The 22,501-nt window shown below is 51.0% G+C and overlaps 1 protein-coding gene across 2 annotated transcripts in view; it reads right to left on the reverse strand.

Moving 5' to 3' along the window:
* BRCA1 (BRCA1 DNA repair associated) overlaps nt 1-21,151 on the reverse strand; it is a 238,841-nt gene extending 217,690 nt beyond the window's left edge. For both annotated transcript variants that reach the window (XM_075349979.1, XM_075349978.1), the window contains exons 1-2: nt 21,070-21,151; nt 1,928-2,017 (exon numbers count right to left, since the gene is read on the reverse strand). In XM_075349979.1, the coding sequence (XP_075206094.1) occupies nt 1,928-2,004 (77 nt within the window). In that variant the 5' untranslated portion in view covers nt 2,005-2,017; nt 21,070-21,151. The remainder of the gene's footprint in view (nt 1-1,927; nt 2,018-21,069) is intronic.
* Between the last annotated feature and the right edge of the window lie 1,350 nt (nt 21,152-22,501).

A 22,501-nucleotide genomic window follows, 5' to 3' on the forward strand; every position in this document is an offset into this window, starting at 1 on the left:
GCCTAACTTCTACATTGGAAGGCAAGAGGCATTCCTGACGTGAGGTATTGAAATGAATAGGAGCTGATCTGAAGAGCCTGAGAGCGGCCACCGAACCGTGAACGCAGCAGAAGCGTCCAGCTCCACACCAGGGCTGTGGAGTCGGTAAGCCAAACCTTCGACTCCGACTCCTCAAATTCTCTTGCACCGACTCCGACTCCGGCTCCGACTCCTACATATATTGCTTAAAGTTAGGTGAAAAATTTATTGTAGTACATGAATATGTGTATGTGAACATCAGACATTTAATAATTTTTATGATACAATAATCAAGATATTTGGATAGAACATAAAATATATTTATTGGAATACAACTTTAGAACACAAAAAACTGTAATAAATTGTAAATATGTAATACACTATGTAATATACAGTAGATTACATATATATCTTGTGTGTGTATATACACTGTATATATATATATATATATATATGTATATATATATATATATATATATATATATATATATATATATATATATATATATATATATATATATATATATATATATATATATATATATATATATATATATATATATATATATATATATATATATTTTACATATTTACAATTTATTAGTTTTTTGTGTTCTAAAGTTGTATTCCAATAAATATTTTATGTTCTATCCAAATATCTTGATTATTGTATCATAAAAACAATTAAATGTCTGATGTTCACATTGTACTACAATAAATTTTTCACTTAAATATAAGCATTATACTAAATGTTATTATTTAGTAAAATATTCAGCACATTCTGCATTGCACTCCTGTCCCCAATTTATTATATATTTTAGGAGTCGGAGTCGGTGCATTTTATACCGACTCCGACTCCACCAAAATGAGCTCCGACTCCGACTCCGACTCCACAGCCCTGCTCCACACACCTGCTTCCATCCGGCTGCTGGTGGTGCCTGCAAAACCCACTGACCAGAGGGAGTACCGGGTATTGAACCACTGGTCAGATACTGATGTCCCATCCTAAGGATTGGTCATTAATATCACAGTAGTAAAAAAAACCCTTCAAGCAATTGTCGTAAAATGCATCTTTTAATATGAGAAGCAGTGATGAGCGAGCACTACCATTTTCGGTACTTGGAATGAGCAGGTTGGATGCTCGGACAGGCTCGACTAGAGTATCGAGTATAATGGAAGTCAATGGGAAACTAGCATTTTTCTGGGAGATCTTGCCGGAAAAATCATCGAGTTTCCCATTAACTTCCATTATACTCTGTACTCGAGTCAAGCCCATCCAAGCATCGAGCCTGCTCATATCGAGGACCGAGTACGATAGTTCCACTCATCACTAATGATAAGTAAAAAAATAAGCCAATTTTATCAAAATGGACACACCTAATAACATGATGTATAAGACAGTTGCCATAATTTACCAAAATTCTGCACCAAACATTGTTGCATGCTGTTAAAGGGATTCTCCCGTTAAAGCAAGTTATCATCTATCCACAGGACAGGGGGTGATAAGTTGCAGCTCCAGCCACTGCTGGGACCCGCACCAAGTGGTAAATCGGGGTACTTTGAGCCTTAGTACATGGACCTGCAGGTCAGACACCAGACCGTGGCTCCATTCAATCCATGGGGGGCTGCCGGAAAAGGCCAAGCGCAGTGCTCAGCAGCCCCCTACAGAAGGAATTGCTCACAGGTCGCAATGTGCACTGCCGTATCATCCTAACACAGAAGAAAATTCCCTGTTATGCCGATCACTGCAGATCCTGTAGTTTGGACCCCCAGACATCAACAACTTATCCTCTTTAATACCCTTAGTAGATATTATCCCTTTTGATTTAAGAAAGCAGGGTTTTTTTTCCCCCAGACACTTCTGGCTCTAAATTTCTAAGCAAATTACCTCCAGTAGGTTCATACTTACCATATGGGACATTCTAAGTTCTTCTGCATGACAGATAGCACGCTCTGAACATCTTTCACATCCATGGAGCAGGTCATTTTCTACTCTATCCTGGATCAAAACATGGAATTCAAAAGCCAATTACAGAAGGTCAGATGAAAAAGAAAAGGAGAAAAAAAAACATATGATGTAATTTATAAAAAGCATTATTTTTTGCAAACTTCAGTAAGCTCCTTCCACCAAGTGGCAGACAGGCATGGACCATCATCCGTGCTGGGATCTGCGACACAGCCACGATGCACTGTATAAAGCGATATTGCATAGGAAGTGATCCACACAGAGAACCATGCCGGAGGACCTTCCCCATCACTAAGTGATGACATATAGCACTCATTTCTTCTTAATTATCGTTTTGTTGATGGACACTTAAAGAGATTGCCCACTATTTACATAACAAAGACATCCTTATAGCGCCTTGTCAGACAGATTCCATCTGAAAATGTACTTAAAGGGTGCTAAAAAGAATGAACATATACTTCAAGATCAAAACAACTTGCTGTTCTCACGTTCAGTCTGTTCAGTCTTTTTGAGCTTCGTTTAATCACTTAAGGCTTTGAAGGCCATGAAACTACTTCAAGTAGTGACCTGACCATTCTTCAGATGGCTCTTGATTGGGAGCATCTTAATAGTTTATATTAAAATATCTCCCATCATCCCCCCAAAGAAGTTGGCAAAAAACAACAAAAACAAATAGAAAAAAAAAGCCAGAAAGAGAGGCTGGTGCGTTCCGAAATGTCTTCCACTGGCAAAACTCAGTGAGTTCGTCAGCAACTAAAAAAACGTTGTGTGCACAGACCTTTAGGCCCTGTGCGCACTAGAAAATGGAATTTTCTTAAGAAAATTCCACACCTGTGGTAAAAAAAAAAAAAAAAAACACAGCAAACTGCACCCAAAATCCGCATGCGGTTTTACCGCGGTTTGCTGCGGATTTGACGTGGTATATCCCTGCGTTATTTTGATAGCACAGGGAGATACTCACTTGTCCCTGCTCCTTCGGTCCGTGGTGCTGAAGTCTCCCGCAATGCTGTGTCCCATGCGGCTGTCTCTGGCGCTCTGCTTACAGGTCAGCTGTGCAGCGCATAACTGCATATGCATGAGCCGGACTGGAAGCAGACCAGCGTCGGAGGCAGCCTCGCTGGAGAAGGGGAGTTATAAGATCAGCGGTGACTTCAGTCAGCTGATGTGCAGTGACAGCTGGAGTCACCGCTGATCCCGCGCGGCTCACTTAACTTGCCACCTAACACTCACAGTGAGCAGTCATGGTCTATGGCGCTCGCTGTGAGTCTCAGGTGTAGCAGAGCAGGAAGTGCCGCGGGACCTCGTGTCGATTACATTGGCCCTGGAGGGCTGTTATTGGTGGAGTTAATAAAGTAATGATAGAGGGGGCTTTTTGGCTTTTATTTCAAATAAAGGATTTTTGGGGTGTTTGTGCTTATTTACTTTCACTTACAGTTTAGTGATGAGGGGGTGTCTCAGACACCTGCCATCACGAAACTAGGACTTAGTGGCAGCTATGGGCTGCTGCCATTATCTCCTTATTACCCCGATTGCCATCGCACCAGGGCAATTTGGGATGAGCCGGGTAGAGTCCCGGGACTGTCGCATCTAATAGATGCCGGAATTCCGGGCGGCTGCCGGCTGATATTTTTAGGCTGGGGGGCTCAGTAGCCTCAGAATACCAGCCCCCAGATGTGAGGCTTTATCCTGGCTGGTTATCAAAATTGGGGGGAGCACACGCCGTTTTTTTAAATTATTTATTTTACTTTACGCTATAGACCCGCCCACCGGCGTCTGTGATTGAGTGACAGCTGTCTGACTGCAACCAGAGTGGGGGCGGGTCTGACTGCAACAAATCACAGCCACCGGTGAGCAGGGAAGGCATGAATATGTTATGAGACTAAAGAGTAGCCAGCTCTGGAAGATGAAAGCGCTGCCGTGAGAGCAGTGTGACAGCCGCCTGGTGATCGGTAAGTATGAAGCGCTTGCTCCTACCCCTTTGCACCAGATTGTGTTCCCCATAAACTTTATATGGGGAGCAGCATCTGGCCAGATACCTGGGATCAATCCTCCGCCGACTTAGAGTCAGCGGGTGATTGTCTGCCAGCTCTCCAAAATGCAGGGACCTGCGGAAAAGAAGTGACATGCATATCAATTCTGCAGCGGAAATTCTGCAGCAAAACCCGCAGGGGCAAAAAAAAAAAAACAAAAAAAAACGCAGTGTGCGCACAGCATTTTTTTATCCCCATAAGTTTTGCTGGAGAAGGACTGCAGAAATGCTAGGCTGTGTGCGCACGTTGCGTCGTGTCCCTGCAGAAATTTCTGCAGGGATTTGACAGCACATGTGCGCGCCTAATCGCTAAAGAAACACTGCATAATGAATGCAGAAAAAAAGCCGATTTCATGCGCTCTGGATGCAGCCTCTCCCATAGACAGAGCGGGACCTGCATCCAAAGCGCACGGAATAATTGACATGTTGCTTTTTAGAACGCGGTGATTTGGAACAAAATTTTGGCATCCAAATCGCTGCGCTCTCAAACGCAACGTACACATGGATTATGCACAATCTTCACAGATTGTGCAGGGGACGCAGGACGCATGCGTTTACACTGCGGTGCAATACGCAGCGTAAATACATGAAATTTGACAATGTGCGCATGAGCCCTTATAAACATTTTCTGCAGCATTCCTTCAGCAAAATCCGCTTTACAATCCGCATAGTGCACAGAGGGCCTAAAATGGGTTTCCACTTTTGCCTTGGTAGCACTTTAGGTTTTGTTGTTTTTTGGTTTTTTTTTAAATTCTAGGTCTCTGCCATGGCTCCTTGTATATGTTGTAGTCTAGAATGATGACGTCTCAACAGCAATATAGGCAATAACTGAGCAGATCAGCTGTGAGCAGCGTACAAAGCCAAACAGCACAGCTGTAGGCCATGTGCACACTGAGTATTTAGTGAGGGTTTTTTACATCATTTGGAAGATAAACCAGGAGTGGGTAAATGTCACGAACCACCGGGGGGGTCACTCAGAAATCCCCCGCGCTGGCTACCAGTACGTCACAATCGGGGGGTAACAAGTGGGGGTCACCCCTCCTTTATACCTCCCGACCGACAGACAGAGCGCGTGACGCGCTCTCTAGCGCCCCTCTTATAGTCAGGCCAATTATGGAATTGCCCGACAATAAGCAAGGAGGCCGCTATACTACTTATGCCGATTATTGAAGGGTCCCCGGTGAGAGTAAGGTATATATTCCCCCGACCTCCGCGGGCGGAATATATAAAATCTCCCCGAATCTCACTGGCCTCCCCACAATAATCCTTGGCACAATTCGCTGCCACCAACCGATTTACGGTAACTATTAGCCGAACACACAGACGTGGGATTCAAGATCGAGATAACAGAACAGCCCAAGATTAATTATATAATTTAATCAGCCTAAAGCACACTAGACTACAATATATACAATAGGGAATCTACAGAATATACATATGTCAGAGTACAGTTACAGATAAAGCATGGTTTACAACAGGTATGCAATTCAATCAGTTACCTTGTGCGTCTGGCCACAGGGGGGCGCTGTAGACCAGGTTTCTAGGAACTCCCGCAGATGTTTCCTGCACGTGCCCCCAGCGAAAGAACACTGGAAAATGGCCGAAGTAGGGTTATCAACCTGGGCAGATCCAGGTCCCCTCCTACCTTAGTGACCTCACAGGGAAGCACTGCCACTCCCCCTGCATGGATCAGAATTATCCAGCAAAGGGGATATTGGCCATAACTTTGCCTGGGAGCGTCGTAGGCGGACGCCAATGCTCTCATTGTGACAGTTATGAATTTAGCTACAGAACGAGGGGACTCATGACCTGTCTGCCAGTTCCCCATTGGCTGATATCACGCCTGGGGCATTTCCCAATGTCCTGCTCCCATAAAAAGGGTGTGCCGGCATCGTCCGCATGCGGAGACACCATTTTTATGGTTGCCATATTTATCGGAAATATGGCTTGCGAGATATGAACCATTTTTTACTGGAGTCGTTCTGTCTGGCTATTTCCATAGCCTTGCTAACTAGCTAGCAGCCCCCACTACAGGGTCACGGCAGGGAGTCATCCTGTGTCCATTGTCCTAAAGCCACCTAATTTCCATATCACAGGACATGGCCATGGAGGTGTAAGTGGAACACTGAGAACAAGAAGGGAGGGGGCACTGCCAGGGAGTGATGAGGGATTATGACTGGAGTCATAATTCATCTTCATATCCCGGGATTTGCCTCACACCTCCCCCCTTTTGAGGGCGCTAGGGGGCAGCACACTCGTGTTCCCCCGTGCGCCCGTCCGCGACCTCTCCTTGTCGGGACAGCCCGTCTGCGTTACCGTGGTCACGGCCCCTTTTGTGGCGAATGGTGAAGTTGTATTGCTGGAGCGCAAGGCTCCATCGCAACAATCGCCCATTCGTCCCAGAGACGGTGTGCAACCAGCTGAGGGGATTGTGGTCCGTCTCCACGATGAAGTGGCGCCCGTATAGATAGGGTTGCAGACGCTGCAGGGCCCACACTATGGCCAGGCACTCCTTCTCCATCGTGGAATAGGCAACTTCCCTTGGTAACAGCTTCCTGCTCAGGTACAAGACTGGGTGCTCTTGGCTCGCAGAGTCCACCTGGCTGAGCACCGCACCGAGGCCGAAGTCACTGGCGTCGGTCTGTACTACAAACGGCCGCGTGAAGTCGGCTGCCTGTAGCACGGGCGGGCTGGACAGGGCGTCCTTTAGGGCCCGGAAGGCTGTCTCGCAGTCCATTGTCCAATCGACTGCAGAGGGCAGCTTCTTCTTGGTGAGGTCCGTCAAGGGCTTTGCCAGGCTACTATAGCATGGAACAAACCTCCTATAGTACCCAGCGGTCCCCAAGAAGGACATCACCTGCTTCTTGGTCCTGGGGGTGGGCCAGGATGCGATGGCCTCCACTTTCTCAGGCTCGGGCTTCAGTGTTCTCCCACCTACCCGGTGACCGAGGTACTGGACCTCGCTCATGGCCAGCTGACACTTGCCCGGCTTGATGGTCAAACCTGCCCGGTGGACCCGCCTGAGCACCTGTGCTAGATGCTCTAGGTGATCTTCCCAGGTGGGACTGAAGACGGCAATGTCATCCAGGTACGCGGCCGCGTACCCTTCAAGTCCCTTGAGCAGGGTGTTGACCATCCGCTGGAAAGTGGCAGGGGCATTCCTCATCCCGAATGGCATCACCGTGGACTCGTACAGTCCAAATGGGGTAATAAAGGCAGAGCGTTCCCTGGCCTTGCGAGTCAGGGGGATCTGCCAATATCCCCGGCTCAGGTCCATGATGGTCAGGTACTGAGCCCCGGCCAACTGATCGAGCAGGTCATCGATGCGTGGCATTGGGTACGCATCGGCGACCGTGACAGCATTGAGCCCCCTGTAGTCCACGCAGAACCGAGTGGTTCGGTCCTTCTTAGGGACGAGGACTACAGGCGAGGCCCAAGCGCTGTTGGATGCCTGGATCACCCCCAGCTTCAGCATCTCGTCAATCTCCTGGCGCATGTGTTGCTGCACCTCCAGGGAGACCCGATATGCTGAACGCCGGATCGGGGGATGATCCCCAGTGTCCACGTGATGGACAGCCAAGTCAGTCCTTCCGGGCTGGTTGGTAAACAACCCCCGGAAGGGGTGTAGGGTGGCCCACAGCTGGGACCGTTGGTCCTCCAAGAGCTGGTGGCCAACCTCCACATCCTCAATGGATCCGCCTGCCCTAACCTGGGCTAGCATATCCAAGAGGGTTTCCGCTTCTCCCTCCTCGGGCAGGTTGCACACGGGGAGCGCACATGCCTCCCGCTCATGATGTGCCTTCATCATGTTCACATGGAAGGGCTTCCGCCTTCCACGGGCAGGGTCCAGGGTGACCAGGTACGTCACAGGGTTGAGCTGCTGGTACACGAGGTATGGGCCTTCCCAGGCTGCCTGAAGCTTGTCCTGTGGTACGGGGACCAGTACCCACACCTTTTGACCCACTTGGTAGGTCCTCTCACAAGCGTTCTGGTCGTACCAACGCTTCTGATCGGCCTGAGCTTGAGCCATATTGTCGTGTACCAGTTGCGTCAAGGCCTGCATTTTGTCCCGGAAGCGCATGACATACTCGATAACCGACACTCCAGGGGTGGCCAAATCCCCTTCCCAAGCCTCTTTCACCAGAGCCAGGGGGCCCCGCACACGTCGCCCGTACAGGAGCTCAAACGGTGAGAATCCTGTTGAGGCCTGTGGAACCTCCCGGTAAGCAAATAACAGGTGTGGGAGATACCGCTCCCAGTCACGCCCATGGGAGTCGACCAACATCTTAAGCATCTGCTTTAAGGTGCCATTGAACCGCTCGCACAGGCCATTAGTCTGTGGATGGTACGGGCTGGCCACCAGATGTCGCACCTGGACCTGCTTACAGAGGGCCTCCATCAGCTGGGACATGAATTGGGTCCCCCGGTCAGTGAGCATTTCCTGGGGAAAACCCACTCGGGAGAAAATCTCCAGCAATGCGGTGGCCACCTTGTCAGCCCGAATGGACGACAAGGCCACTGCTTCTGGGTACCGGGTGGCATAGTCCACTACCGTCAGTAGGAAGCGTTTCCCGGAGCTGCTGGGGATGGCCAGCGGGCCGACCAGATCCACAGCCACCCTCCTGAAAGGCTCATCGATGATGGGCAGAGATACCAGTGGGGCTTTGGGGCGTGGCCCCGCCTTCCCCACTCTCTGACAGGTTTCACACGAACGGCAGTAGGCAGCCACATCGGCCCCCATTTTTGGCCAGTAGAAATGCTGGTTTAACCTGGCCTTGGTCTTAGCGATCCCTAGGTGTCCGGCCATCGGAATCTCATGTGCGATCCGCAACAACTCCGTCCGGAACGGATAGGGTACCACCAACTGTCGGTCCCTGGGCCACGCCTCCGGTGAACCCTGCTGGACCGTGGCCCGGTACAGCCGTCCTTGGTCCCAGACCACTCGCTCCGGGTCCGAGTCCGAGGGAGGCTGTGCCGCCTGCTCCTTAAGAGCTTTCAGGCTGTCGTCAGCTTCTAACGCTGCCTGAAACCCCTGACTAGATGTGGCCAGAATCGACGAGACTGTCACATCTTCAGTCAGTACCCCGGGACCTGTGTCCTGGCCTCCACCTGACTCGGCTGCCACTTGGTCAGAAGGGGAAGAGCTATCGGACCTCCGGGAGGCCCCTTGGCTTCCAGCACTCCCACTGCGGGTGACAGCGGCCACAGCCGCTGCGACCGTGGGTCGTGCCTGCTCCTCCTCCGTTCCTGACCAAGTCGCCGGTTCAGGCAGACCTACCTGGCTTCCTGACACCCCGGTTGTGGGGGAACCATGCACCGAGATCTTACCTGGGAGCACTTCCGCTCCTGGACCGGCCCCAATCTCACCTGCCTGTTCCCCTCCTGCAGCAACAGAACCCCGCTGTGAAATCTCTGGGGACCCCACATTTGCTGTGGTAGCCCCCACCCCACACACTGGTCCTCCCCCTGCAGCACCCTGCTCTCTGCTTATCCCTGCAGAGGGCAACAGATCCCAGCTCACAGGCTGGTTACTTGTAGAGGCATTGTCACACCTTTCTCTGACCCCCTCCCCTCCTGTCACAGCTGCAGCTGAGTGTGTGTCTATGGTGTCTATGCAAGCAGAAATATCAGAGTTCACTCCCTCCTCCCTTACATCATTCATAGATAACACATTAACATTGTTAGGAGTCATGTCAGTACGGGCTGAAGGTTCAGCCCTTGGGGGGGGCCCAAACTGGGAGGTTATCTGCCCCAAATCTGTCCCAAGTAGCACGTTTGCAGGGATCCGATCAGTTACCCCCACCTCCCTCACCCCCCGCCCTGCGCCCCAGTCCACATAAATGTCAGCAACAGGCAGCGCCGGGTCAGTGCCTCCAATCCCGGAGACAGCGAGGGTTTTTCCAGGGATCAAGTCTTGGGGGGACACCATCTCAGGCCGCACCAGAGTCACCTCCGAGGCGCTGTCTCGCAGTCCTATGGTCACAGACCGGCCGACGGTGACAGGTTGGAAGCTGTCCAGGGACCTACCACCACCCCCACCCACACAATACACCTTGGGCGGCCCTTGGGACGGGGACGGAGCCGGGGCCTTGGGACGCTGAGGGCACATGGCCTTGAAGTGTCCAGGTAGGTTGCACTGGTGGCACCGTCTTGGTTCTGCCACGGGCCTGGAGAGGGGAGTTGAGGGGGACACCCCCTGCAGTCTAGGGGCAGGTGGGGCAGTCGCAGAGTTCATCTTACCCCCTCTCCAGGTGCTGCTGGTGGCCGCTCTCCTGGCCTCAGGGGCCCGGTTGTTGGTGTAGTCATCGGCAAGGGCAGCTGTAGCCGTGGACCCCTGTGGCTTCTGGTCTCGGATGAACTGGCGGAGATCCTCAGGGCAGTTCCACAAGAGTTGCTCCGTGATGAACAAGTCCAGGATCTCCGGTCCGGTGGAAAGCTGCAGGCCTTGGGTCCAGTGGTCGGCAGCTCGGGCAAGTGCCCGCCGGTGGTCAGCCCAGGAGTCCTTTGGTCCCTTCTGTAGGCTCCGGAACTTCTTGCGGTAGGACTCTGGAGTGAGGTTGTACTGTTGGATCAGGGCCCGCTTGATGGTGTCGTAGCCCTGATCTGCCTCAGCAGGCAAGTCCCCAAGGATATCCAGGGCCTTACCCCTTAAACGGGGGGTCAGGTATTTGGCCCACTGGTCCTTGTTCAGATGGTGCTGCAAGCAAGTCCGTTCAAAAGCAGTCAAGAAAGAGTCCAAGTCTCCATCCTTCTCCAGCACTGGGAAGTCCTCAACACGGACCTTTGGAAGTTTGGTGTCTCGAAGGTCACGTGTGGCTGATGAGGGCCGGAGCTGAGCTAGCTGCAGCTGGTAGTCACGGTCTGCCTGTCGCTCTCGCTCTCGCTCTTCACGCGCTGCCTGCCGCTCTCGCTCCGCAGCCTCACGCTCTGCGTGCCGCTCCGCAGCCTCAGCGTCACGCGCTGCCTGCCGCTCTGCCCTGCGCTCTGCCAGGAGTTCCTTGTAGCCCTTCTGGTCTCCAGCCTGGAGAAGGGCCATAGCCATTTGAAGAAGGCTATCCGAGCCTCCCAGGCTCGGTGGAATGGCACGTGGTGATCTGCGGCACGCTGCAGAGCTAGGCGATTCACTGTCCCTTTCAGAGCGGAGGGCTGGCATCTGGCTCGTTGAGGAACCTTGGGTGAGCTCCTCCTCATCTTGTCCAGCAGTGCCAGGTTGCGCAATGTCCTCGGCAGAACAGTTTTCTGGCGTCGAGCTCCTGGAGGACTCGTGGGCAACCTCCTCATTACTGCCCACAGCACAGTCCTCCCTCTCTTCGGCTCCTGCTTTAGCATTGGCCAGTTGCATAGCTCTGCTCCTGGTGCCATCAGCCATTCTTGCAGACTTTTGGTCACTGACACAGAACTGACACCTGATGCCTCCACACACCTTACAGTATCTGCACTCTGACACTCTAGTGTTGAGCTAGTCTGAAGACCCCAGCAGCCACAGCTGCTGCAGGCAGTCTTTAGTGTCTGGGAGTATGGGTCTCACACTCACACACACTATTATCTCGATCCCACCGCTATGCCACCAATATGTCACGAACCACCGGGGGGGTCACTCAGAAATCCCCCGCGCTGGCTACCAGTACGTCACAATCGGGGGGTAACAAGTGGGGGTCACCCCTCCTTTATACCTCCCGACCGACAGACAGAGTGCGTGACGCGCTCTCTAGCGCCCCTCTTATAGTCAGGCCAATTATGGAATTGCCCGACAATAAGCAAGGAGGCCGCTATACTACTTATGCCGATTATTGAAGGGTCCCCGGTGAGAGTAAGGTATATATTCCCCCGACCTCCGCGGGCGGAATATATAAAATCTCCCCGAATCTCACTGGCCTCCCCACAATAATCCTTGGCACAATTCGCTGCCACCAACCGATTTACGGTAACTGTTAGCCGAACACACAGACGTGGGATTCAAGATCGAGATAACAGAACAGCCCAAGATTAATTATATAATTTAATCAGCCTAAAGCACACTAGACTACAATATATACAATAGGGAATCTACAGAATATACATATGTCAGAGTACAGTTACAGATAAAGCATGGTTTACAACAGGTATGCAATTCAATCAGTTACCTTGTGCGTCTGGCCACAGGGGGGCGCTGTAGACCAGGTTTCTAGGAACTCCCGCAGATGTTTCCTGCACGTGCCCCCAGCGAAAGAACACTGGAAAATGGCCGAAGTAGGGTTATCAACCTGGGCAGATCCAGGTCCCCTCCTACCTTAGTGACCTCACAGGGAAGCACTGCCACTCCCCCTGCATGGATCAGAATTATCCAGCAAAGGGGATATTGGCCATAACTTTGCCTGGGAGCGTCGTAGGCGGACGCCAATGCTCTCATTGTGACAGTTATGAATTTAGCTACAGAACGAGGGGACTCATGACCTGTCTGCCAGTTCCCCATTGGCTGATATCACGCCTGGGGCATTTCCCAATGTCCTGCTCCCATAAAAAGGGTGTGCCGGCATCGTCCGCATGCGGAGACACCATTTTTATGGTTGCCATATTTATCGGAAATATGGCTTGCGAGATATGAACCATTTTTTACTGGAGTCGTTCTGTCTGGCTATTTCCATAGCCTTGCTAACTAGCTAGCAGCCCCCACTACAGGGTCACGGCAGGGAGTCATCCTGTGTCCATTGTCCTAAAGCCACCTAATTTCCATATCACAGGACATGGCCATGGAGGTGTAAGTGGAACACTGAGAACAAGAAGGGAGGGGGCACTGCCAGGGAGTGATGAGGGATTATGACTGGAGTCATAATTCATCTTCATATCCCGGGATTTGCCTCACAGTAAAAAATACATAAGTGGTGCCAGTGTTTCTATTAGGGTACGTGCCCATGATCAGGACACGGCGATTCCCTACCAGCGGGGCCGAGTCTCCTCCGCAGGAGACCGCAGCTTCCCGTGCCCATGATCAGGGTTCGGTGCGCTGCGGTCTCTCGCTTGTGTTCTGTCTACGGAGGACATTTGTAACTCTGCAGCAAAGAATTGACAATCTTGTAGCTCGGAAAGCCGCACCACAGGTCAGTTTTCGCTTTGGACTGTACACACACAGTGGGCATGGGATTTCTATAAATCCCATCCACTGTACAACACAGCATTTTGGAATTTGGATGCAGCGAAAACACTAATCATGGGCATGCAGCCTTAGGACTAAAACACACGGCATGAAAATCGGAGAGAGTGGAATGCGATAAAACATCACATTCCACTCGGACCAACATTAGCCTATGTGCAAGCACACATGAGCGATTATTTTCTCAGCCCTAATCGGACCGAGAAAACAGTCGCAGCATGCTGCGGGTGCAATGTGATCCTTGTTTCTCTCACACCCATTCAAGTGTATGGGGTGAGAGAAACATCGCAGTGCACTCGCAGAACACCGGTGTACCGCGAGTGCAGGGCGAGAATGGCAATAGCCGACAACGGAGGAGAGAGGGAGATAAACCCCTCCGCAGCTGTGGTCCGATCGGACGTCAGTCGCAGGGACACTTGCATGACACTCGGCTCCCGCTGTGCTGCCAGAGTGAGCCGAGTGTCATGTGAGAATTGCAGTAGATCCCCCGTGTGGCCCCGGCCTTATACTTTTCCTCTTATTATTCCACTCCTGGTTTTGACTCACAAATCCTGAAGTAAAAAAAAACTCAAATACTCAGTGTGTGCACATGGCCTTCCACACCGTATGGTGAGGTTTTACAGGCAATTCTGCTCTGCTCCAAATATAGTGAAAAGCAGCAGAAATATTCCAGCTCCATACACTGTGTATATCCTGCATCACAAATGGCTGATCAGAGGGGTGATGGGTTGCAGAGCAGACAGTTTTGATATTAACTAGCGATCCTAAGGATAGTTCAGCAATATGTAAGTAGCCGACTCTCTATAAAAATCAGCATTACGCAGTATTTACACTGCAGTGGTTGGCCAGTATTTTATATCTGTATGTTAAAAGCAGGAGTAGAATAAACACAAAAGAAACCACTTTCAGGTTTAGGCCTCACCCCTGGACTGGTCTTATAATTAAGTCATTCTCCTTTTCAGTCATAAGGCCCCCTTCACACGTCAGTGATTCTGGTACGCATGTGCTAGTTTTTATACGTACCAGAATCACTGACATACGCAGACCCATTATAATCAATGGGTCTGCTCACACATCAGTGATTTTTCACTGAACGTGTCTCCGTGCAGCGTACACCCGTGGCCGTGATTCTGCACGGAGACAAGTCAGTTTTTTTCTGGTATCACTGATGACCCACGGACCACACTATGGTGTGATCTGTGAAACACGTACCAGAAAATCACGGACATATTAAATGTTTTCAACTTACCTTGCCTGCGATTTGCTCTGCAGCCGCCGCTCTCGGCAGCTCCTGCCTGGCTCATGTATATTCATGAGAGCAGGAACAGCCAACCCGGAAGTAGCTGCAGAGAGCGGTGGGTGGACGCTGGAGAGCCGAGGAGTTCAACACCATGGACAGCAGGAGCGAAGGCAGGTGAGTAATGTCCATATGAAATCACGGAGGGACATGTGCGTGTTTTACACGTGAGTGAAGAACGTCAGTGTTTTTCACTGACGTGTGAAACGGGCCTAAGATTGAGATTTTGATAATCATTTAAAGAATCTAACAGGGATCAACCCCTGCCTTAAGGGGACGGTTACACTTTTAAATACACCTTCCCACCTATATCTGCCCTTCTCTGGCTCTAAAGCCAGAGCTGTCACTCAAAGAAGAGGGAAAGAAGGGATAGATGGAAACCAATGAGGTGGGAAGGAGCACTGAAAGGTTTGTCCCCGCCATGATGCCTGAGCACCTGTATTTGGTTTGAACAGTCATTCTGCCGACAGTGTCCCTTTAATCAACTCAGGGCCCCATAGAAAATATAAAACAGCAAATACTATCACCATCCACAGCAATGTTATTCCAGCGATGTTAGCACTGCAGTGTTCAGTGGGTTTTATTACACTGTTGTAATATGACTGCAGCAGTTACGTGACAAAACCCACTAAAAAGAGAAGCACCGCAGGAATAACATATTATAGCGCCATTTATTTCATGTTGCTTTACATATGAAAGTGGAATACATAGTAGGGACAAGTACAATAATCATAAACAATACAGGGCACAGACTGGTACAGGAGAGAGGTCCCGGCCCACGAGGGCTCACAGTCTACAAGGGATAGGCGAGGGTACAGTATATGAAGGTGGAGAATGATGGTCAGGCAGCGCTATGGAGGACTGAGGGTTACGACAGGTTGTAGGCTTGTCGGAAGAGGTGGGTCTTCAGGTTCCTTTTGAAGCTTGTCAAGGTAGGCGAGAGTCTGATGTGTTGTGGCAGAGCATTCCAGAGTATGGGGGAGGCACGGGAGAAATCTTGGATGCGATGGTGGGAAGAGGAGATGAGAGGGGAGCAGAGGAGGAGATCTTGTGAAGATCAAAGGTTACGTGCAGGTAAGTACCGGGACACTAGGACACCGATGTACGGAGGAGACAGGTTGTGGAAGGCTTTGTATGTCATGGTTAGGGTTTTGAACTGGAGTCGTTGGGCAATGGGAAGCCAGTGAAGGGATTGGTAGAGAGGAGAGGTCTGGGAGTAGCGAGAGGAGAGGTGGATTAGTCAGGCGGCATAGTTTAAAATAGATTGTAGGGGTGCGAGACTGTTAGAGAGGCCACAGAGCAGGAGGTTGCAATAATTCAGACGTGAGATAATAAGGGCATGCACTAGTGTTTTTGCAGCTTCTTTTATTTCCTATGGAGCCCTGAATTGATAAAGGCGCCACTCCAGCATTTTTTTTTCTAGTGCTGGATTGGTACTTTTAACCTAAGGGGTACTTTGCACACTACGACATCGCAGCTGTGATGTCGGTGGGGTCAAATGGAAAGTGACGCACATCCGGCGTCGCTGTCGATATCGTAGTGTGTAAAGCATTTTTGATACGATTAACGAGCGCAAAAGCGTCATAATCGTATCATCGGTGTAGTGTCCGACATTTTCATAATTGCGCGGCAGCGACGGTACGATGTTGTTCCTCGTTCCTGCGGCAGCACACATCGCTGTGTGTGAAGCCGCAGGAGCGAGGAACATCAGCTTAAGCTACTTTCACACATCCGGTTTTTGCTCTGCGGCACAATCCGGCGCTCTGCAGAAAAACCGCAACCGTTTTTTTTTGCCGCCGGTTGCGTTTTTTTTTTGCATAGACTTACATTAGTGCCGTATTGTGCCGCATGGGCTTGCGTTCGGTCCGGTTTTTGCCGCATGCGGCAGATTTAGCCGATGCCGCGGCTGGATGGAACGTTGCCTGCAAACTATTTTGCTCCGGCAAAACAAACCGCATCGCGCCGCATCCGGCCGCTGCGGCGCATTTTTCAATGCATGCCTATGGACGCCGGATGCGGAAAAAAACGCATCCAGCCGCCGCATGCGTTTTCTTCCACTGCGCATGCTCAGTAGCGTGCCGCAACTGGAAAAAAACGGACGGGCCGCATGTAAAAACGTATGCAAAGGATGCGGTGTTTTCGCCGCATCCGTTGCATAGGTTTCACAGCCGGATTGAGCCGCACTGCTCAAACCGGATGTGTGAAAGTAGCCTTACCTGCACCCTGCGGTTCACGCCGGCTATGCGGAAGGACGTAGGTGGGAGGGATGTTTACGTCCCGCTCATCTCCGCCCCTCCGCTTCTATTGGGCGCCTGCCGTGTGACGTCGCTGTGACGCCGCTCGACCCACCACCTTAGGAAGGAGGCGGGTCGCCGGCAAGAGCGACGTCGCGGGGCAGGCGAGTGCATGTGAAGCTGCCGTAGCGATAATGTTCGCTACGGCAGCGATCACGAGATATCACTGCTGCGACGGGTGCGGGGATTATCGCGCTCGGCATCGCAAGCATCGGCTTGCGATGTCGTATTGTGCAAAGTACCCCTTAGTCCCCTGACTTTACACTTCCCTCCGGCATCTTCACCCTTTACCAGCGCAGCTCGAGTTCCGTAATGCCATCCTGTGACTACAACTTCTGACAGGTCAGAAATTACATCACCAGCTCTCAGTGTCTCTCTATGAGAGCAAGACTCAGACTTGTATTGAGTTGTGACATCTGGCGCACTCCATGAAACACTGGAGCAGCCGGCAGGTAAAGTGATAGACTGACCAGAGCTACAGATGAAGGCTGTATATTAGGACCCCTTCACACGTCCGTGTCTCCGATACGTGTTTGGTCCATTACCTTACATGCCGGAGACACAGGCACACGTAGAACCATTAAAATCAATGGGTCTGCGCACACGTGCGCAGACCCATTGATTTTAATGGGTCTGCGCACACGTGCGTGTTTTGCCATGGACCGTGTGTACGTGCGGAGCATACCTGTGCCTGTGTGCTCCACACACAGACATGTCAGTTTTTCTCCGGCATCACGGGTGTCACACGGACCGCATGGATGTGATCCATTTGACACGAACCTGAGAAAACACACGTGTCTGTGAAATAAAAAGAATTTCAATACTCACCTTCTCCAGCCCTGCTGTCTCTGCCGCTGCTGTCACTTGCTTCCGACCCCCGCTCATTATGTTCATCGCATATTCACTCCAATGCGGGCCAGAAGCAGCAGCAAAGAGTCGGCAGTTCCGGAGACGGAAGATCAGCACCACGGACAGCAACGCCAAGGACAGGTGAGCAGAAAGTTCCCGTTCTCCATGTTATCACGGATAACACACGGAGAACACGCGTGTGCCATAAACACGGCACACGGAGGGCAATACGCACCTTTGACACATCCGTGAAAAACGTGCGTGCTTTTCACGGACGTGAAGGGGGCCCTAGACAGTGAGCTGGGGACTCTGATTAGAAGCACTACTCCAGTGGTGTAAAAAAATTATCACTGCAGTAGTGCATTAGGCAGGGTTGGTCCAGTAGTGGACAATTCCTTTAAAATACTGATGCACCGGGGGGGGGGGGGGGTTCACAATGCACTTAGCCATGGAGGCTCTGACTGAATCTATGGAAAACGGGATTTTGACAGAAAATGTCTGGGAACCGTGAAGACCAATAAGAAGCAAATGGAGATCAGAGTATGCTGCTCTGCACTCCTTTCCGGAGGGTTTCATCTTTCCAGGCGGGCACAATAACGTAGTCGCCTACATCTGAAATGATGGCTATAGCCATAAAGGAGAAAGCCGGGCCCAAAGCTGCACAGAGTGGATGGTCTGTGAGTCTGTAAGTGAGGCCTGGCAGAATGGAGCCCAGAGAAGCCTGTGTCACATTTCAGTACAACTTGAAGGTCTTACTCTAAAGTGTGTGACCCCGGACGTGTGCTCCTCCAACACCTCACCGGAGTATGAAGAGGGCAGACGGGCACATCAGTATTAGGAGTCAGGGAATACCAGCGTCACTTACAGGGGGACACAATGACAGCTTCCTGTCAGCAACAGACAAGATAACTGCACTTCCTGTTACAAAAATGGCCGCCTAAACTACAAACATATGCTTCTCTTCCAACTCTCAAAATATATTGTCATTATTTTCCCATGGGAGGAATTATACAAAATTATGGTGTACATGGAGCTGTGAAGGCCTTTTATCACTTTTCACTGGAGATTTTTTATTTTATCACCTCACCACTTCAACCTTCAAAACTTCAGGTTCTCCCTCACCGAAGACTCCCTGATCACCAACCCAAGGGGGCTGCACAAAGTAAGGGTGATACTTCCCGGCCTGCTCCTCCACTCCTAACCCTGAGCCCCCCACTGGTCTCCTGACACATGCCCGCAGCCACCGTTGTCTACCAGCTAACAAGGCGGGTACATGGGGACTAATGGCGGAGCAGCACCAGGTATAACTTTTTATAGCCCACTGGGACCAGTACTAAGGGGCATTCAGTAGGGAGTGCCTCAGAGTTCATGGTCCTACAGCCATGGGGAGCCCTGTATGTTGTAAGCTGGGCTGGAGATTTCCCTATGTCATGAGGCCACTGACGTGTGTTGTCTGTGCATCCATGAAGACTAATGGAAAGAGGTGTGGTAGCTGTCCATGGAAACCAGTCATCTTCCAGCTCACATTCACAAAAGCTCATCTGGAAAATGTAACCTGCATCCTGATTGGTTGCTTTTCACAAATGCTCCATAAATGAGCGCAGTGCAGACGGCATCCCCAGCGATCACATTACCCCAAGAGCAGTGTCAGCGGCCTGTAGGCTATTAGGCTGGGCGCTGGTTATTAAACTACAAATCCCAGCATACCTTAGGGGCACTTTTAACTACAGGACAGGGAGAATCCCAGACAGTAAACCACTGCTCCCTCTCCAACACCGCCCGCATTGTGTCTAACCAGCAGGCTGCATGCGTCCTGTATACACAGCAGGCAGCACATCACATACCAGTGCGTACACAGCAGGCAGCACATCACATACCAGTGCGTACACAGCAGGCAGCACATCACATACCAGTGCGTACACAGCAGGCAGCACATCACATACCAGTGCGTACACAGCAGGCAGCACATCACATACCAGTGCGTACACAGCAGGCAGCACATCACATACCAGTGCGTACACAGCAGGCAGCACATCACATACCAGTGCGTACACAGCAGGCAGCACATCACATACCAGTGCGTACACAGCAGGCAGCACATCACATACCAGTGCGTACACAGCAGGCAGCACATCACATACCAGTGCGTACACAGCAGGCAGCACATCACATACCAGTGCGTACACAGCAGGCAGCACATCACATACCAGTGCGTACACAGCAGGCAGCACATCACATACCAGTGCGTACACAGCAGGCAGCACATCACATACCAGTGCGTACACAGCAGGCAGCACATCACATACCAGTGCGTACACAGCAGGCAGCACACCACATACCAGTGCGTACACAGCAGGCAGCACACCACATACCAGTGCGTACACAGCAGGCAGCACATCACATACCAGTGCGTACACAGCAGGCAGCACATCACATACCAGTGCGTACACAGCAGGCAGCACATCACATACCAGTGCGTACACAGCAGGCAGCACACCACATACCAGTGCGTACACAGCAGGCAGCACACCACATACCAGTGCGTACACAGCAGGCAGCACACCACATACCAGTGCGTACACAGCAGGCAGCACACCACATACCAGTGCGTACACAGCAGGCAGCACACCACATACCAGTGCGTACACAGCAGGCAGCACATCACATACCAGTGCGTACACAGCAGGCAGCACATCACATACCAGTGCGTACACAGCAGGCAGCACATCACATACCAGTGCGTACACAGCAGGCAGCACATCACATACCAGTGCGTACACAGCAGGCAGCACACCACATACCAGTGCGTACACAGCAGGCAGCACACCACATACCAGTGCGTACACAGCAGGCAGCACATCACATACCAGTGCGTACACAGCAGGCAGCACATCACATACCAGTGCGTACACAGCAGGCAGCACACCACATACCAGTGCGTACACAGCAGGCAGCACACCACATACCAGTGCGTACACAGCAGGCAGCACATCACATACCAGTGCGTACACAGCAGGCAGCACATCACATACCAGTGCGTACACAGCAGGCAGCACATCACATACCAGTGCGTACACAGCAGGCAGCACATCACATACCAGTGCGTACACAGCAGGCAGCACATCACATACCAGTGCGTACACAGCAGGCAGCACATCACATACCAGTGCGTACACAGCAGGCAGCACACCACATACCAGTGCGTACACAGCAGGCAGCACATCACATACCAGTGCGTACACAGCAGGCAGCACATCACATACCAGTGCGTACACAGCAGGCAGCACATCACATACCAGTGCGTACACAGCAGGCAGCACATCACATACCAGTGCGTACACAGCAGGCAGCACATCACATACCAGTGCGTACACAGCAGGCAGCACACCACATACCAGTGCGTACACAGCAGGCAGCACATCACATACCAGTGCGTACACAGCAGGCAGCACTACCCCCGTATACGTGCCCCACCACCAGCAGTACCTGCAGCAGATCCCGCTCTTTCAACACTCCCGCGCTGTTTGCTTTCTCCACGCCTCCACACTGCAAGCTCCTCCCTGCGCCTCTCCATTCCCTAGCAACACGTCCCTCCCTCGTAGCGTTGTACAATAGCAGAATAGGCGTGGTTTAGAAGAAACGCCCATATCCGCATTCATCAGCCAATTCCTAGTTTTTGCACCAATCATCTGGCCTGAAGAACCACGGCCTCAATCATGTGACGGAACATGCTTCCTGATAAACAGCAGGGTTGAGCCTAGAATGTATGGGCTCCTTCCAGGTAAGTGGGCGGCACAGCCTTGGTTGGTGGGCGTGGTGATGTTTCTTTCCGTTCACTATAATCTTGCTTTCAATCCCCCCTTCCCTCCCTTTCAAAAAGAATATTCCGTCTGGAAGCATCGGGTTGCAATTTAAACACGCCCCTATCATGTGCCAAATTACGTCATACCACCTGGAAGGAGCCCATACAGTCTAGCATCGACCTAATCAGCAGAGCAGAAAACAGTGTAATCGCCCTGTCCACTCCGCTGGAGACATTTTCTAAAAGGTTCCTGCTCTTCTACCTATGTACATACTTTCATAACATTCTGCTGAACGCAGTCAAAACATGATGGGAATTAAAGAGAACCTGTCAGGTGCAAATATACACCCAGAACCACGAGCAGTTCTGGGTGCATATTGCTAATCCCTGCCTAAAAAGGGTATGTTCACACACTGCGTTTTTTTGCGTCAAAAAACGCACCCGCGGCAAAAAAACATGCGTTTTTGCTGCGTTTTTGCTCACTGCGTGTTTATGCGGTTTTTTTTATCAGTGAACAATGCTATTAAAGATTGTTGAAAAAAAAAAAAAAGGTCTGATGTCATTTTCTTCTTCAGTATGTTCTTCATTCTCCACTAGTGTATGCAGGAGAGCAGACAGCTGCAGAACTACAAGGATCAGCATGCTCCATCCAGGACTGTATGCTGGAGGGAGAGGCAGGGGGCTTCGCCATATTTTTGTATGCTAGCCAGGTACAGCAGGCAGGTCCGGACCGCCCCCAACCCCCAGCTGCCTATTTGAACCCGGCTGGGAACCAAAAATATAGGGAAGCCCTTTTTTTTTTAATTATTTCATGAATTTCATGAAATAATTCAAAAAAAAAAAATTGATGTAGGCTTCTCCCAATTTTTGTGTCCAGCCAGGTACAACTAGGAAGCTGGGTTTTGGAATCCGCAGTGCAGGGTGCCAAGCTTTCTGGGCACCCCCGCTGCGAATTGCAGTCCGCAGCCACCCCAGAAAATGCCGCTTTCATAGAAGCGCCATCTTCTGGCGCTGTATCCAACTCTTCCTGATGCCGGGTGGCTCGCTGGGTAATAATGGGGTTAGGGCTAGCTGTATATTATCAGCTGGCCCTAAGCCCGAAATTCATGGTGTCAC

This window comes from Anomaloglossus baeobatrachus, chromosome 5 (genome assembly GCF_048569485.1).
Source record: "Anomaloglossus baeobatrachus isolate aAnoBae1 chromosome 5, aAnoBae1.hap1, whole genome shotgun sequence".
In the NCBI taxonomy this organism is placed as follows: Eukaryota; Metazoa; Chordata; class Amphibia; order Anura; family Aromobatidae; genus Anomaloglossus; species Anomaloglossus baeobatrachus.